The 15,213-nt window shown below is 37.0% G+C and overlaps 1 protein-coding gene across 2 annotated transcripts in view; it reads left to right on the forward strand.

Annotated features, from left to right (window-relative positions):
- The first annotated feature begins 12 nt into the window (after window positions 1–12).
- The window catches only part of LOC110837460 (uncharacterized), a 29,922-nt gene continuing 14,721 nt past the window's right edge, over window positions 13–15,213 (forward strand). Inside the window, exons 1-3 of one of the 2 annotated variants that reach the window (XM_022079583.2) lie at window positions 13–882; window positions 1,012–1,124; window positions 3,728–4,726. In XM_022079583.2, coding sequence (XP_021935275.1) covers window positions 694–882; window positions 1,012–1,124; window positions 3,728–3,734 — 309 coding nt within the window. In that variant the 5' untranslated portion in view covers window positions 13–693 and the 3' untranslated portion in view covers window positions 3,735–4,726. Of the gene's footprint in view, window positions 883–1,011; window positions 1,125–3,727; window positions 4,727–15,213 lie in introns of those variants that run through there. The other variant, XM_087353587.1, reaches the window with a different exon arrangement.

Here is a 15,213-nt window from a genome sequence, read left to right on the forward strand (position 1 = left end):
CAACCCAGAGAAACGGGGAGCCTACTGAAGCAGTCACGTCCAGGACGACCATCAGTGTCTGACGATACCATTGAAGCTGTGCTAGCAAGTTTTCTGCGTAGCCCGAAGAAATCAGTGCGGAAGTGTTCTGTAGAGTTAGGCGTTTCAAAAACAACTGTTAACAACGTTTTAAAGAAACGACTACGCTTTACTGGTTATAAAATTCAGGTGTTACATAAAATTTATCCACAGGACAAAATTAAACGATTCGAATTTGCTACAGACATTCTGGATAGGTTGGATTATGATGGGGAATTTTTAGACAAGTTTCTGTTCAGTGATGAGATTACGTTTCATGTTTCGGGACGAGTCCATCGGCATAATGTTAGAATATGGGGTAATGAACCTCCGTATGCCATTATGGAACATGAACGTGATAGCCCAAAAGTTAATGTGTGGTGCGCAATTGGACGAGACAGAGTTATTGGCCCCTATTTTTTTGCTGAACAAACTGTGGCGGGAAAGACCTTCCTGGATATGTTAGAAGGGTATGCAGTGTCAAAAATACCGGAGAATTTCTTTCCCCAGTTAAATGGAGCTTCTCCACATTTTGCCACATTCGTGTGGGATTACCTAAACAAAACATTTCCTCAGCGATGGGTCGGACGAGGAGGGTGGATAGCCTAGCCTCCACGCTCTCCAGATCTTACCACTATGGATTTTTATTTGTGGGGTTATGTGAAGCAACAAGTGTTCTCTGTCCAAATAACAAATTTGGACCATTTGAAAGAACGGATCGCTGAAGCACACCGAATGTTCTCGGTCGTGTATGGCAAGAGCTTGAATATCGTCTTGATGTCTGCAGGGCAACTAAAGGAGCACATATCGAAATCTACTAAACAGGTAAGATTATTGGAGAGTTTATCTTTATTTTGACGTTAATTTTATGCCACTAACATGCTTTGTTCCAAAACTATGACTGTTTGTTACCCAACCATTATTTTACGGACTCACTGTATATATGTATTGCAGATGAATCTTATCACACTACAAGTCCCGCAATGCGTAGTCAAAATATTTCCTACCCTGATGATGGAGACGAAGCTTTCCTTTGAGACATTGGTAACCACCTACCAGCCTACAAGGTACCACAGTCTAAAACACCACAGTCGAAATTTTTACCGCAGACACAACCTTATGTACCCTGTAACATTTTGTAAGTTTCCTCCCGTTGAATACATTATCGGAGATTAAATTGTTGTATAGGCTTACATTCCTATGTATCTGTGCGATTTAGTCCTTTGGTAGGGTCTATTTCTGGTTTACGTCATGCTAAAATCAGTTGGCGAATATTAAAAACAACCAAATACAGAAGGTGGTAAGTAGCCACTCCTGCATCGTTTTCGGAAGGTCCCAGGTACAAATTACTGCTCGAATACAGGCTATTCGGGCTAACGTTTTAGTAGTTTTACTCAGTTCCACGAAATACATTACGGATTTGTATTTTAAATTAAGCCACGACCGCTTTCTTTCACACATTTTGCAATATTTTATTCTTAAAATTATTCATTGTCAGAACTTTTTCATCGTTTTTTCTTTAAAAACCCACGACGTTTCGGAGATTGGTTCTGTTTAATTACATGTGAATAAAATAAGGTATGAAGGAACAAGAGTTTCATTACATAATTTTCTTCACTCCTTGATAGTTAATCGAATGTTACGGATGATCGAGTAGAACTCTGGTTTATTTTGAGCAGGAAACGGGTTAGGTCCACGACTCGAACACTTGCTGTTCTGACGAAAGGTTTCTGTGGTTTTCCTCAGTCCTCCCAGGCAAAAGCGGAGATATTATCTTAAATCAGGCCACTATCGCTGCCTTTCATATACTTTCCATTTAATTATTTGTCCTTTGATTCGAAATCATAGAGTCTGAACTACTGACTTCAATGTCAGTTTGATCATCGTGTAAACAACAGTTAGGTTTTACCAATACAAACCAATCTGAAATTCAGAAGACGTCTTTAGTATAGAACTTGATGCCAGGTTTTGTCGAATTCTGGGCAGCAGTTTCAGAAAAGGGAGCCTACGGGTAGACAGATACACAGGACCTCCAGTTTATGCGTGCATTTTAAGCGCTTACTATTAAGAACGTGTATTTTTATTTTATCTATAGTTTCTTTATTTTTACTGCATGCAATTTAAAAAATCTTCATGACATTACAAAAATTGAAATAAAATTTTATATTAGGGAAGTGTATTGGATGGGAAGCCTGAGGGGAAGAGACCGCTGGGGAGACCTAGACGTAGATGGGGGGATAATGTCAGGCGGGGTCTATGGGAGATAGGAGTTGAAGGAGACTGGACAGGGTGCGGTGGAGGGCTTTGGTTAATTCGGTGTTGAACCTATGGGTTCCATAAGCCATCTAGTTAGATAGTTAGCTAGCAGGGCTACAAGTTTCGCGCAGACAAGTAGGAGGTTGTACGAAAAATGTAAAATTACGTATTGTCTTTATTATTGTCTGCGAATTGAATTGGTAACAGACCAATTTCAGTGTCGGAATACTTCGGCCCGCGGGTGAATAGCCAGGGGAACCTGAATTTATGATGCTCTTAGCAACTGGAATTTTAATATTTCCCTCCTACATGAATATGGGCATCCCAAATGGTCTGAGGTTCACAACCAAATTCTTGTGTGCGTTTTCCTTGTACATCATAAGAAATGTAAATTTAGAAAACTTGTAGACGACATTCTTTCACAGAAAATACGATCATTATAAGGCCATGACTTGGTTTTCAAAGAGTCGCATGCGAAAACCAGGAGAAGTCTCAAAATAAGACTGGAATACAGCAGGAGAGAAGATGGCTGTCTAGGTTGTAGCCTGTAAGAAGTGTACCGACGTTTCAGAGGTGCTTTGTTCCCCCCATTGTCAGGGCAATGCAGGTGAAGTTTTACGTTGCTTGTCCTCTGTAATCAGACGTAGGTCAATTCCGGGGCACAATTTTAAATCCTCTTATCTGCGTCGAACCTTATCCAGGCTCACTAGGGAGTTTCATGTAGATGAGAATTTTAACTTCAGAGAATTCTGGCGTCAGTATAACATCAAAATGACCATTGTTTTACGTTTGCAGTTTTATTCATTTACAATGTACGTGGCGTTTTGCAAGGACACAATCGCCCGTATATAAAAAGAGTCACCTATATTTTAGAGAAAGTACATATGTTTTAGAGAAATACGGCTTATGAACATCCAAGAAACAAATTGAAGATTTATAAACTTGTTGGCGGTGTTTCCCTTAAGAAGACGCAGTGACATAGCTGGGGTGATAAAGTTGTTATAACCATTGTAATTTGCAGAGTGTAACCCCCGCTACAGGGGATTGGCATGTCAGGGGGTCTTTTCCAGCCTCTAACGTCATTGTTCTTCAATAAGCGGATCTCTCTCCCCGTTCACCCTGCTACAAGAACTTCACATCCCTTCTCCCCCTCCCAATTCTTCTTCCAGATCTTGGTGGCTGCGTGTTAAAAAGCGCCGTCAAACACCCCGCTCTCCCTTCCGCGCTTCTCTCTATTCTAGTTGAAAATTAGCTCAAAATTCAATCCGGAACAAACAGGAGTTGAAGGCAATTTAGTTGTTCCCTCAGATTAGATTGTTGTTTCAAACTGCAGCAAAACAGAACCTGGTTCTTCCAGGCATGCCTGCATTAATATAGCACCTTTTGCTGATAGTTATTTTTGCATTCTTTGCAGAAAGTAAAATGAAGGCCCAATGGTCAGTTCGTGTCCCTTGGCCTGTTTCATCCCCGAAACTACTCAACGGATTTCTCTTACTGGAAGTAGATACTGGAGTCAAATTATACAAGCGAACTTAATATTAATGTATTTAGTTTCACTGTAACCCTTAATTTTCATGACGTACATATAAACTTTGTTAGGCTATATTTTTTCTTCAAAATTTCCCTCCTTTCAGAAAATTGTTAACGATACAAAGCAGAACCGTAATTAAGACGGGCCTATATATGTTTTAATTTAACAATTTTGTGTACTTTCTTCTTGCGCTAGCCTATGAAAACCATTATTACTGTGTTCTCTGTCCCTGATCTGGTCTTTAAGCTACTATAACGGGTTTCTTAACGCAGAAGTGATGTATATCAACTTTTTAACGCGTAAAAAATTTCCCTGGTACTACGACTACATTAAGTATGTTTAATTTGAAACTAAACCTTGATTACAACGGTATTTGTGAGCTTTGGTGGCATTAATATAATACAAATAGTTATATTTTAGAAATTATTTATTAGGAAGAACACCTGTAAACATGCCCGACCCCGGAATGTTTGCTATCACAAACACTTCTGTGTCCCCAAGTTTTGTTACGAGTCTGTGTATTATCTTGTTCGGTTCTTTTAAGGATACGCTTTCCTAAATGTTTCACTAACGGCAGCAAACGATTTCGAGGCGATGTGATTTTTGGGAATGAACACATTCTACTCGTAAATCCACCACGTTGGAACCTGTACTGTTTTCTGTAATGTCAGTGACTTTTAATGTATCTTAATACCCGAAGATTGCTATTTGCCAAAATATTAATTCAAATATATTACTACTGTAAATTTAAGTAAGTTGTGTTGATGGTGTCTATGAAACTTCGACTAATATACACAACACCCATAGTTACTTTATTGTATTACACAATTTGTTCATAGATATACCTAAACATAAATAGAATAAATATGTATATGATTTATCTTTATTTGCTTTTGACTTTCCACGACCGACTTTCACTGATTCCTTTAATCAAATGCAATAAAAAGTTTGTCCAACGCGGATTCATCGAACGAGGTTTCACTATAGTCACAATGAATTGGAATCAGGATTGTACAGACGATGCCATAGAATAGTTTAGTTATAATATTCTTTCGACGTCTATACATGTAGACAGAATGGCAAAGACCAGGCTACCCAAAATTTTAATAAATTATGTACCAGAAGGAAGAAGAAGTCGGGGATGGCCTCTGAAGAGGTTTTGGAAAAGTGAAGCCGGAACAGGCCAACAAATGGCCTAACTCCATGAAAGCCACATGATGATGACGACTTATATTGTAAATGAAACGTTTAATTTGTTCCGTTTCCAATTCTAAAGGATTCTGACGATTGTGGATTACACTTTAAACTAATCATTGTCTGGACTTTTTCCATCGCCCTTGTTTAAAAGAAGAAATCACGACGTTTCGGAAACTGTCTCTGTTTCCATCACTTGAGACTAGCTCTAGCTGACGGACACAAGTGAGTAGCAAGACGGAAACAGACCCAGTTGCCGAAACGTCGTGGTTTCTTCTTTTAATTAAGAACGATGGAAAAAGTCCAGTCAATGAATATTTGTTTAGTTTTTTTTATAGAAACCGCTTAGCTAACGTTTTATGTGGTACAATGTTACGTAGATTTGATGAAAGCAAATTGACAGTAGTTTTGAATTGTCAGAGCTTTAATCAATCCGCTAATTCAATCTTGTTATGAAACTCTGTAGTACCTACTTTACTCGCTAAGTTTAATCTAACTGCCTTATATAGACCTTGTGTTAGTTTTATTATGTTGGTATTTGGATGAATCTTTTATGTTGCAGTTTCAAAGTTGGTTTCTTTCACTATTGATTCCACGTTTTCAGAAACAAATGAGCGCTGGAAATAGACGTATTAAATCTTATTCTATCCGTCGCGGATTTTTCTACTCAAATATTCGTACGAATAATCAGTGTCACTCTTTCGATGATAAGTTCAGTGACATAAAAAAATTATTCACTGATGTAATAAAGTTTTAAATTAAAGAATACAAATGTGACGTATTTATGCAATGATACTGAAACGCAAATATTTAGGTTCGTCCCTTGTTCTTGAAATCTCAGTGACATGTACGCACTAATCATACTTAGTCACATTTTGCACTAAATATCACTTACATATCAAGACTGACGCTTTCATTAAAAATCTTATATTAAATTCAAATACTGTAATGTACTTGCAATAGTTAGTCCTGGCAGTAAAATGTGGCGAGGTCCAGTTTATTGCCTCTTACTTCAGCCGGCATGGTTAAAATATCGTATTATTCAAAGTTTTTGAAAGTGTGAAGACTTTGTCTCGTGTATTTTTTTAAGGAACTTAACTAATTTTCAATGGAATTATTGTTGCATCTTGAGACAAAACATTTTAAATGTATTAAAAAAATTCTCGTTTCACGGTGTTGGGGGTGGGGTGTTGCGCCGTACTGTCTGGTAGGAATTTACTGACGTTTCGGAGAGATGAATAATTTCTCGCCAGCGGCTTACTCATCATCACCTTGATAATTGATACTGCAGGCGCCTCTGAAACGTCGGAAAACTTCTATTAGACTGTACGGCGCAGCAACTCAAGAGACAAGTCATCTTCGTTTCAAGACATGTTAACAAAGTAATTAGGATGTCTGAAATTTCCAAATTACTTTATTTCGTTTAAAGAGATTTACCTAGGTAATGCTTTCTCCTTTAAATATATCTAATTATCATTGTAGTTGGGATGCAAAAGGCGTAATGCGTCTATTAAAATGTTTCTCGCCGACGCATTTACCTAGATGACATGTTCATAAATCATGAACACATCCGTCTCTGTAATTTATCGAAGTGGTTCGATCCTGACAACCGTTCGATTGTAAGATGGCTTCCCCTGAATGACATTCTTTTCTTTCTTCGTTCTTTTGTTATTTCTCTTCTTCTGTTTTGATTCGTAAGTTTCTTTTTTGTGCTCTCATCCGTTCTTTGTAAAGAGACAGCTTGCTCGGTGCCGTGTTTCGTAACAAATTATATTATTATTGTTATTATTCTGAATCGAAAAAGAACTCCACCATTATCGAATTCTTTGTTTTATTATCGACTCTGCTACATACAAATTACATTACTCAATACACTGAACCCTTTCAGACCAACGCTGGAGTAGCTAGCAGTAGCTCCTGTTCTCTCCAAGTTGTGTTGAAACAGCTCTTACTATAGCAAATATTAATTGCTGTTAATTTCACGCGTAAACATCAAACATTCATTTTGTAGTATACGTTTTCCATCTGTGCTAAAGCATATTTAGTTTCATTCGGGACGCGAAAAGCCAAATGATTATACAGAAGCCAATATTAATGTTTTGAATGAAAGTATTTGTGCTTTAAGGCTGTCATTTAGAACTTAAATATACATGTGTGTGGGAATTTTAGTTTTAAACTGGGCCAACAAATACGCATTACAACAATTGTTAGTTTAATGATATTTTACTGATGTTTGTATGAGGCTTTATCTTAAGTACCTACTATTCGACCAAAATTTACACAATGGTCTAAATCTGTTCAAGCCAGTTAGGGTCTTTGAAGCGTGGGCCGCGAGCCACGTGCGGTAAAACAACATATAATCTTCTCGGGCAATCAGCCGCGTTAAATGGTTACCGTAGTAAACCGACGTTTCGGGAACAAACTCTATCCCCATCTTCAGGGTTCTGATGTGACTGGATACCCGGAAGTCGCCTGCTCGATACCAGTGCACATGTCCGGACCCAGGCCCAAGGCTGATTGCCCGAGAAGATTTTATTGATTGTACTCGCCACGAAAGTCCCAAATCCTATAACAACAGATAAAGTTTTATTAGAAACACTGTAGGCTATTATAGATCAGTCAGAACAATAAGTTGGCTATCTGCGTTCGATTTTCTTGAAGCGAATTAGAATTTTTCTCTTTCCGACTATGTTCACTATGTTTTCGGACTTTCTGAGACACGAACCGAGGTGGTCCAACTTATTTCTTCCTTTGGGGCATTATTGTTAGGTAATTAAGAGAATGACGGTTGAGAGTCATAATGACATGATGAACATACCAAGTTTTATAAATGTATATTTATTAACTAAATCAACATTTGGATTGGACAGACACAGGAACATGATAATACCACAAGGCTGCATCTTTCCTGGTAAAATGGACCGTACTGCACAATGAACGTACAGTCGATTTCATATATAAATAAATATGCAATTCGGACATGGAGTTCTCTTGATGATAAACACGTATAAACACAGAGTATATTCAGCCGTGATCAGCTCTATAACGAATTTCTGTATTTGAAGCACAGTATTAATAGGTTTTTAATAGTTTTATTCCCAGAATTGGTTTCTTTAAAGCTTTTAGTTGCACTGTGCTATGGAATATGGAGTGAAGGCCTCCAAGGAATGTTCAAAGCATAGCTGAACGAGACCTAAACGAATATTTAATAACAAACATTATGTAGCACATCGTGGAAAAACGACCTAGTAAGTAGATAAACAATTGACGGCAAATTACGCAACAAAACCCGCTAAATAATTAAAAGAATTAATTCGGTTTTCGTATTCAAATTCTGTTCTGCGAAATTTGTTATAACCGGGAGATCTGACAGCGTCATTTGGTGATAATGCCTTCTAATGGCATTATTTTCTTGTTCGTGTTGTCTTTATTTCTCGTGCATGAAGTTTGTATTTTTCCTTTCTTAGTCTTTGTATTTTCTGTAGTAGATCTTTGAATGTTTGTTAACGTGGTCTGTTTTATATACTAATGCGATATACGATATCGTATCATATTTTATGTTTTATGGTAATATCTATACCCTTTATCCTAGGACAGTTTGGTATTGTTTTCGGAATATATTTTCAAGATTATTGTTTATTTAGCTCATGATTTGATATTATGTTATAACGGTAAACAAGGTAATGAATGGCTTCGCATGCAACTGAGTAAGACAAAATTCAAACAGAATCGAATTTTGAAGGATATAGGAAATATGGAGATCAACTTTCTCCACAAAAGTGTCTGGGATCTCCGATATGTAATATAGGTCGTCCATCTTAATATAGGTATGCATTCGTCATCTTCGTCCAAATACATTTTTGAAGTGTTTTAGCACATTTCTTCTGCTCACTGATAAAACGCCCCTTCGTTATCTGTGTGACAAATATGACGTACGTCATTTTTCCATTGTCATGCATCTTCTCGCATTTTCTTCTACTTAAGTAAATTACTGTTTTCATATACATATTTTCATAGGAAGAAAAACATCTACCAACTTCAGTGGATAACTAATTAATTAATGATAATTAACCACTTACGTTAAACAGTATTGACCCTGGCCAGTACATTCGTGGGTGATCGCTTGTAAGCACCACTTCTTAAATTTCTTTTTTTCTCAAATGTTGTTATATTAAACCTGTGACCAAAATTCTTACTTTTCATATGCAGAATAAAACTAATATTAAAAGCCAAACACGTGACAAATAAAATGCATTGAAATTATAAATAAAGCATCGTCACATATATTAAGGAACCTTGTAGGATTCATGTTTTGGACGCCGGAATTCTAACCGGTATGCTGATTATGGTCTTCCTGGGTCGTGACGTCGTGTAACATTTCAGCTTGTTACCAACGTTTTGGAAGAGCGTATCGCCTCCATCTTCAGCGTACCGCAGTCGAAATCTGTCCGGCCGTGAGAACCTCAAACCTCAGACTATCGCTAACATTACGACGTACTTATCCAGATGCTGTGATCACCTGTATTTGAGTTTCGTGACAAAATTATTCTTAAAAAGATATTTTTTAAAGGTGTCAATGTTTTGAAATATTGGAGCAGGTATTAAACAAATATTTTTCATTATTCAATTCTATTTTTCTTGCCTGTCACATACAGTCTGTGGCTCTTTGATATCAACATGTCAGGAAGGCCAGTTCTCTCATAATCTACTTCTACCCATTTGGTGACCTCGCGTTTTGTGGACTCGGCGGATGAATCAATGTGTACAGAGCTTAAGTCCTTGAAACAGCAATCTCAACCAAATTAAAACAATTCAATATGAAGAGGAGTTGCCTCGTGGGATGGATCTTCATCACCACGCGCGCAGTTTCATAACTACGGATGTGGTCAGCCTTTGGCCTATGTCTGGTTCATAAATGAAACGTAAATTACGTAGGCCTGCGTACAGGTGGTTGTAAAGTTTTAGGGCCAGAAAGTATAATTGGATTGAAATGACAATTTTATCATAAAATCCGCACTTATTTCGTTGTAAACTTTTTATCTCATATTCGTTCGTGTATTTTTCAGGAAGCGTTATGCCATGGATCTTCCTAATCCAGAAAGATTTTGACAAAGATTAGACCAATTTTCTTTTTGTGGTGAGAAGCTATTGAACTGATTTCAAAACTTCATAAAAAGCTGCAGTAAGATATTTACTGAAGTCGGAAACTCAAGGTACCTAACATTGTACCGTTTCATACATATTTCTCTGTAATATAAATATTTGAAAAAATACTGGTCCATGTATTTGTGTTGTTACTAGGGAAGAGTCTCGTTGAAGTTTAACGATGCATGCATTTTTTTTTGTAAATTCACCCTTTTTTCTCTTTCTTACTTTATCCTACTTTATCCATTTTGTACTTTTATCTCATTCCCCTTTTTTCTTTCATACTTCATTTCCATCCCTGTTTTTTCAACATTTTAGTAATTCATATTACAAATACTACCTAATGAGAGCAGCACTTTAGAATAGAATATTTCGCCATCTAGCGTCATTATTGAGAACTTTTAGGTCTCTGTGAGCGCAAAACCTATCCAATTAGTTTTTGTACAGTAAAAATAAACAAAGTCACATGTAATTGATGCTACATTATCACGTTGTATTTAATGTCATTTGTCCTAGTTAGTGAAGAAGTGGAAGTTTTAATGTGTGTCTTGTTGCATGATCACATGCGGCCTCTCATACTTCGGTATGTGTTATTACAGCCTCCAGATCCTTTCCATACTAACGTGTTAATGAACATGGGGGAGACTGGAATTAATGCAGAGAATTGAAGAGTAAGTTTTTGTCTTATCTGGATTTGGAGGTTAACAGGATTTAACCGAAGGAGAGTTTACTTGGTCAAGGTTATAAATAAATACTGCACTCACTCACTGTAAACGGAGGCTGTGTGCCTTAATCCTACTTCATCTCGATCCGCCAAGCTACAAACACAGGTTTCAGATAAATCAGCTATAGGTTTAGGGAGGGTAAGAATTATTTTAACTTAAACACAAAATAAATACCTGTGGAGCAGGCAGAAATGAGGGTTGCAGGACAGCTTACAGGCGAAAGGAATTTGCACTTTACTGATTGAAAGACAAGCACATTTAAAGAGTAAGCCGTAGTTAAGCATGTTATGGCTTTATGTTTTTAGCATATGTAGGTAATGAGAAATACATAAAAATTTTAGTCGGGAAACCTAAATGAAAGATAGCGGAAGCTGCAGTCAATTAGCTCTTACCCTGGTTCGCATTTCGGAGGTCTCGGATTCATATTATGACACGGAAATGGGCAATTTTGACTGATGGTTTCGTGGTTTTACTCAGACCCTCTAGAAAAATGATGGTATAATACCTAAAGTTATGCCACCATCGCTTTATACCGTGTCTTGTTAAGTGTACAGTGCATTTTTCGATTCAATATCGTCGTTGAATAAACATAGTAAGCAAAACTGAAGAAATAGACCACGCATAAAATCTACAAGGCGTAGGTGGACATCAGAGTTGTAGCTGACCATGAGGTGGGTTACGAGCATGCAGATTGGATTCATGTGGCTCATTACGCCTGCAAGGTTCAGTGGCGAACTCTGTGGACACGGTAATGAAACATGTTTTCGGTGATCAGCTTGGCAACTGTCATATTCTCTCTGTCAGGCCTATGGTTCACGGAATTACTGTCTACTCCTTAAGATGAAAGTCTTACGCATTTTGTTATGTTTCCTTAATTTCTCAACTTTGAGCTGTCATTAATGTTATATTTATGATAACGTATTGTAGAGCTTGTCAACAAATTACCAGAAATTGTTTCGAGGTTGCACGCAGTCTTCGAAGCATCAAGTGAGAGACACTTTGTTTTGGGGAGAGAAAGATCATCGCTTTTGTAGAATTTGTACGTCAGGTGGAAGTTTGTATGAGATATGTGACAATCTTCCATAGATCTTCTTCTGTTTGAAAGGCGAGAATTTTAGCTTTGGTGCTGATGACATAATGGAGTCCTTATATTTTGAGTTTGGATTCAATTGAGAATAAGTCCTATTTTACCCGATTCTTACAACCTACAGACCGAAAACCTACATTGATTTTATCTTATCATATGTTTCTGGGTGAACGTTTTAACGAGGTTTCTCTACAAAATATTTACATGCATTTTTTTTAAAACACCTTTATTCTCGTAATACTAGGTTACTTACACAAACAAACTAGGCATTCGTACATGCACATGTACGTACACAATGCCTGATTTGCTGTGTTGGCTTTTAAATCATTGTGTTTTGTTTTCATCACCAGAAATAAATTATGTAAGTTGTTAGTCATTAATTTTCTCAATTAATCATAAATCGTCTCTCCTAGAAAGGCTTGTTCGCATAGGTAATTCATCCCTGTATGACGCTTTGAAATTTTCTTCAACATGAAAAACCTGATAATGGTGTTGTAGGGAGCTAGTTATTTGTCGAATTTATTCCTGATCCCTGTTTTAAAGCCGAAGAACATAAATGCTATTGTTACTTTCTTTATGGTTTTCGTGTTGACAAATATGATGAAGTTTAATTTCAATGGAAGAATGTGTACGTAGTGCCCCCATCAGTGGACATAAAGAGGTTTGTGTGCGGATAGATTTAACAAGGAAAATAAATTTGGCCTTCCCGTGAATTTATGGACGTGGTCTGGGCGAATTCACGCACTGCGTGATGCGATGCATCCTGCAGCGCCACGATACGAGAGCTGCGGGAATTAACGAAAGGGGTGGTCACACCGTGCTGCCGTTGACAGAGAACGAGTCGATATTTCAAATGTCACACACGTTTCCTGTCTAGGAGTTTTTTCCTAGCCACCTGCGTTTTCTGGTTGCTTTTTCTCCACATTATAATTAAGCGACTTTTTTTCTGTAAGTTCATCGGCACGTCACATGTGTAGTCAATTTAATTTCTTTTCGTGCGTTCTCGAAATTAATTATTTGCTTAAATCAACTGACAATAATTTTAATTGGTCGGCCGATAAGTCAGAATAATTGAAATAAAATGCAATAAGAGGAGGTAATTTAAGATTTAATTACGTTTATATTTGAAACACTGGAAACCTCAATCTGGTAATAATCATGAAGGTATGTGTTTTGAAAACATTTTACTTAACACTTTCCTATTTTAGACGTTAAAATGCAAACAGAACGAATGCCTTCATGGTATTGGTGTATCCAAATTAATTTTGAAAAAAATTCAGAACGTCTTCTGTGTTAATTGCGATGTGTAGTCGGGTAGTTTACCAGTGTTTCAGGAGTTCTTGCTGCCTCCACAATCGGCTATCGCCTTGATAATTGTCGCCTTTTAAATCTGATATCTCACTTTATTCTTTCAAAACCTTGACAAAATTTACTATAATTTATTACCACTTAATACTGTAAATTTTATCGTCGCGTTATAATGAATTGTCTTATTGAGGCGAAATGTCCGTGAAATTAAACTTTCTTCATGCCTTTGGACAAGAACAATTAATTTAGATTGTGGTATATATACATACTAATAATAACATCTGATTTTAAAAATACACCGATTTGCGCATGAGTGTCATACAATAACAAATAATACAGTGGAAAACAATACAAATATTTACATTTAAAACATTGGAGTCTTATTTACGATAGATAAGCGATGCATATCTAAAATGCTGATAAAGACCTACGAATTCCAAATGTCGGTTTTATATTTATTATTCATTTTAATGTGGCTTATGCTGTTGTGTACGCGAATGATAATTGCTTTATCCGGCGGCTGAATGTCTCACATTACTTGACTGAATGCTTCCACTGTTTTATGTAGTTACTTGCTCTGTGATCGAGGTGTGATAATGCGACTGAAGAAACACGCTGTAAATATTATAACTCCGAAAATCCGACTCAGGTACGATGTTCGTCCTGTGGCGTCCCGGATTCCGTATAGAATTCTGAACTGTGTTGCGGGTCCACTGTTATCCGTTCAGTTATTTAAAACTCGGGGCTTGTGGTGTTCAGATGTTCCATTGAAATGGAAGCAACTTGTTAGAGCATTGTTTCCGGGCTGTGCGTGCTAGACTCTGGGTTTCAGCGCAATGAGATGTGAGCTTCAACGAAACGTTGGACGACTAATTTTTCTCGACCGTCTGTCTAAAATTTTTGAATTCACGCTTCGTAATGAAAGGCTCGTTCAAATTCTGTAGCTAACATCGCGTAACTGGGATTTACATAGGAATATATGTCTAGTAAAGCCAAATGCAGTTTAAATTGTGCATTTTATCCTCATGTCTTCCAGCACTTGGTGAGCAGAGTTTAATTATTTGTCAACAAGTTTGGCTTTACTTTTAACGGGTTCCCGAAGAAATGGTGGAACATTGCTATGCTTTATTTGACATAAATTATATTATTTATGTGTTACTAAATTGTATTTTTAACCAAAATATATTTGTATTTTAATACTTAGGTCACAAAAGCGAGCCACTGGAATTTTATCTCTCCCTTATTTGTTATTGCATCGTTCTCTCTCTCTCTCCCTCTCTCTGTTTCGTAATTTTCCTTCTCAGCACTTTCATTCCAATCATCAATTTATGTTCTTCTCATGCAGAGAGGAGCAATATTTCTTAATTATATAAAACGGCAGGTAATAGTATAATTCTGTATATAGTGTTTTCATTCTTAGGTTTCTACTTAATAATACTACCTTAAAAGTAAAATTACTTATGTATCTCTTTGTGATGAAATTATCTGAATTATATTGTCGCTTCATACGTCTGAGATTAATAAATAGAACGATTCAAATTCCTTGTGCAACTTCAAGGATGCGTATTTTTTTTTTTGGCGGTACAAGGTACAAATCTTGTTCAAAGTCATAGCACACTATTCATCTGCACCACTTAAGCCGTGTGTCTAAACACAAGAATTTTAAATCACCCTGTATATTTCACCGAATACACACTTACTTAAATTTGTGAATGACACTTTAAAAAGTACTACATATTTATTTAATGATGCAGTGGATAACTATGGACCGTTGGACGCGATGGAAGATTACACTTCATTGAAGAAGGGTAGTGGGGATGAAATTAGGGGAAAGGGTGGGAAAGGGGCAAACTGCTTCATCAATTGTTCGAACCACACCGCAGGCATATTTATTCCCAGCTTGGGGATAT

Source organism: Zootermopsis nevadensis, unplaced genomic scaffold (genome assembly GCF_977971745.1).
Source record: "Zootermopsis nevadensis isolate Lab colony 2312 unplaced genomic scaffold, Znev_1.0 Znev_ptg000022l, whole genome shotgun sequence".
NCBI classification, from domain to species: domain Eukaryota; kingdom Metazoa; phylum Arthropoda; class Insecta; order Blattodea; family Termopsidae; genus Zootermopsis; species Zootermopsis nevadensis.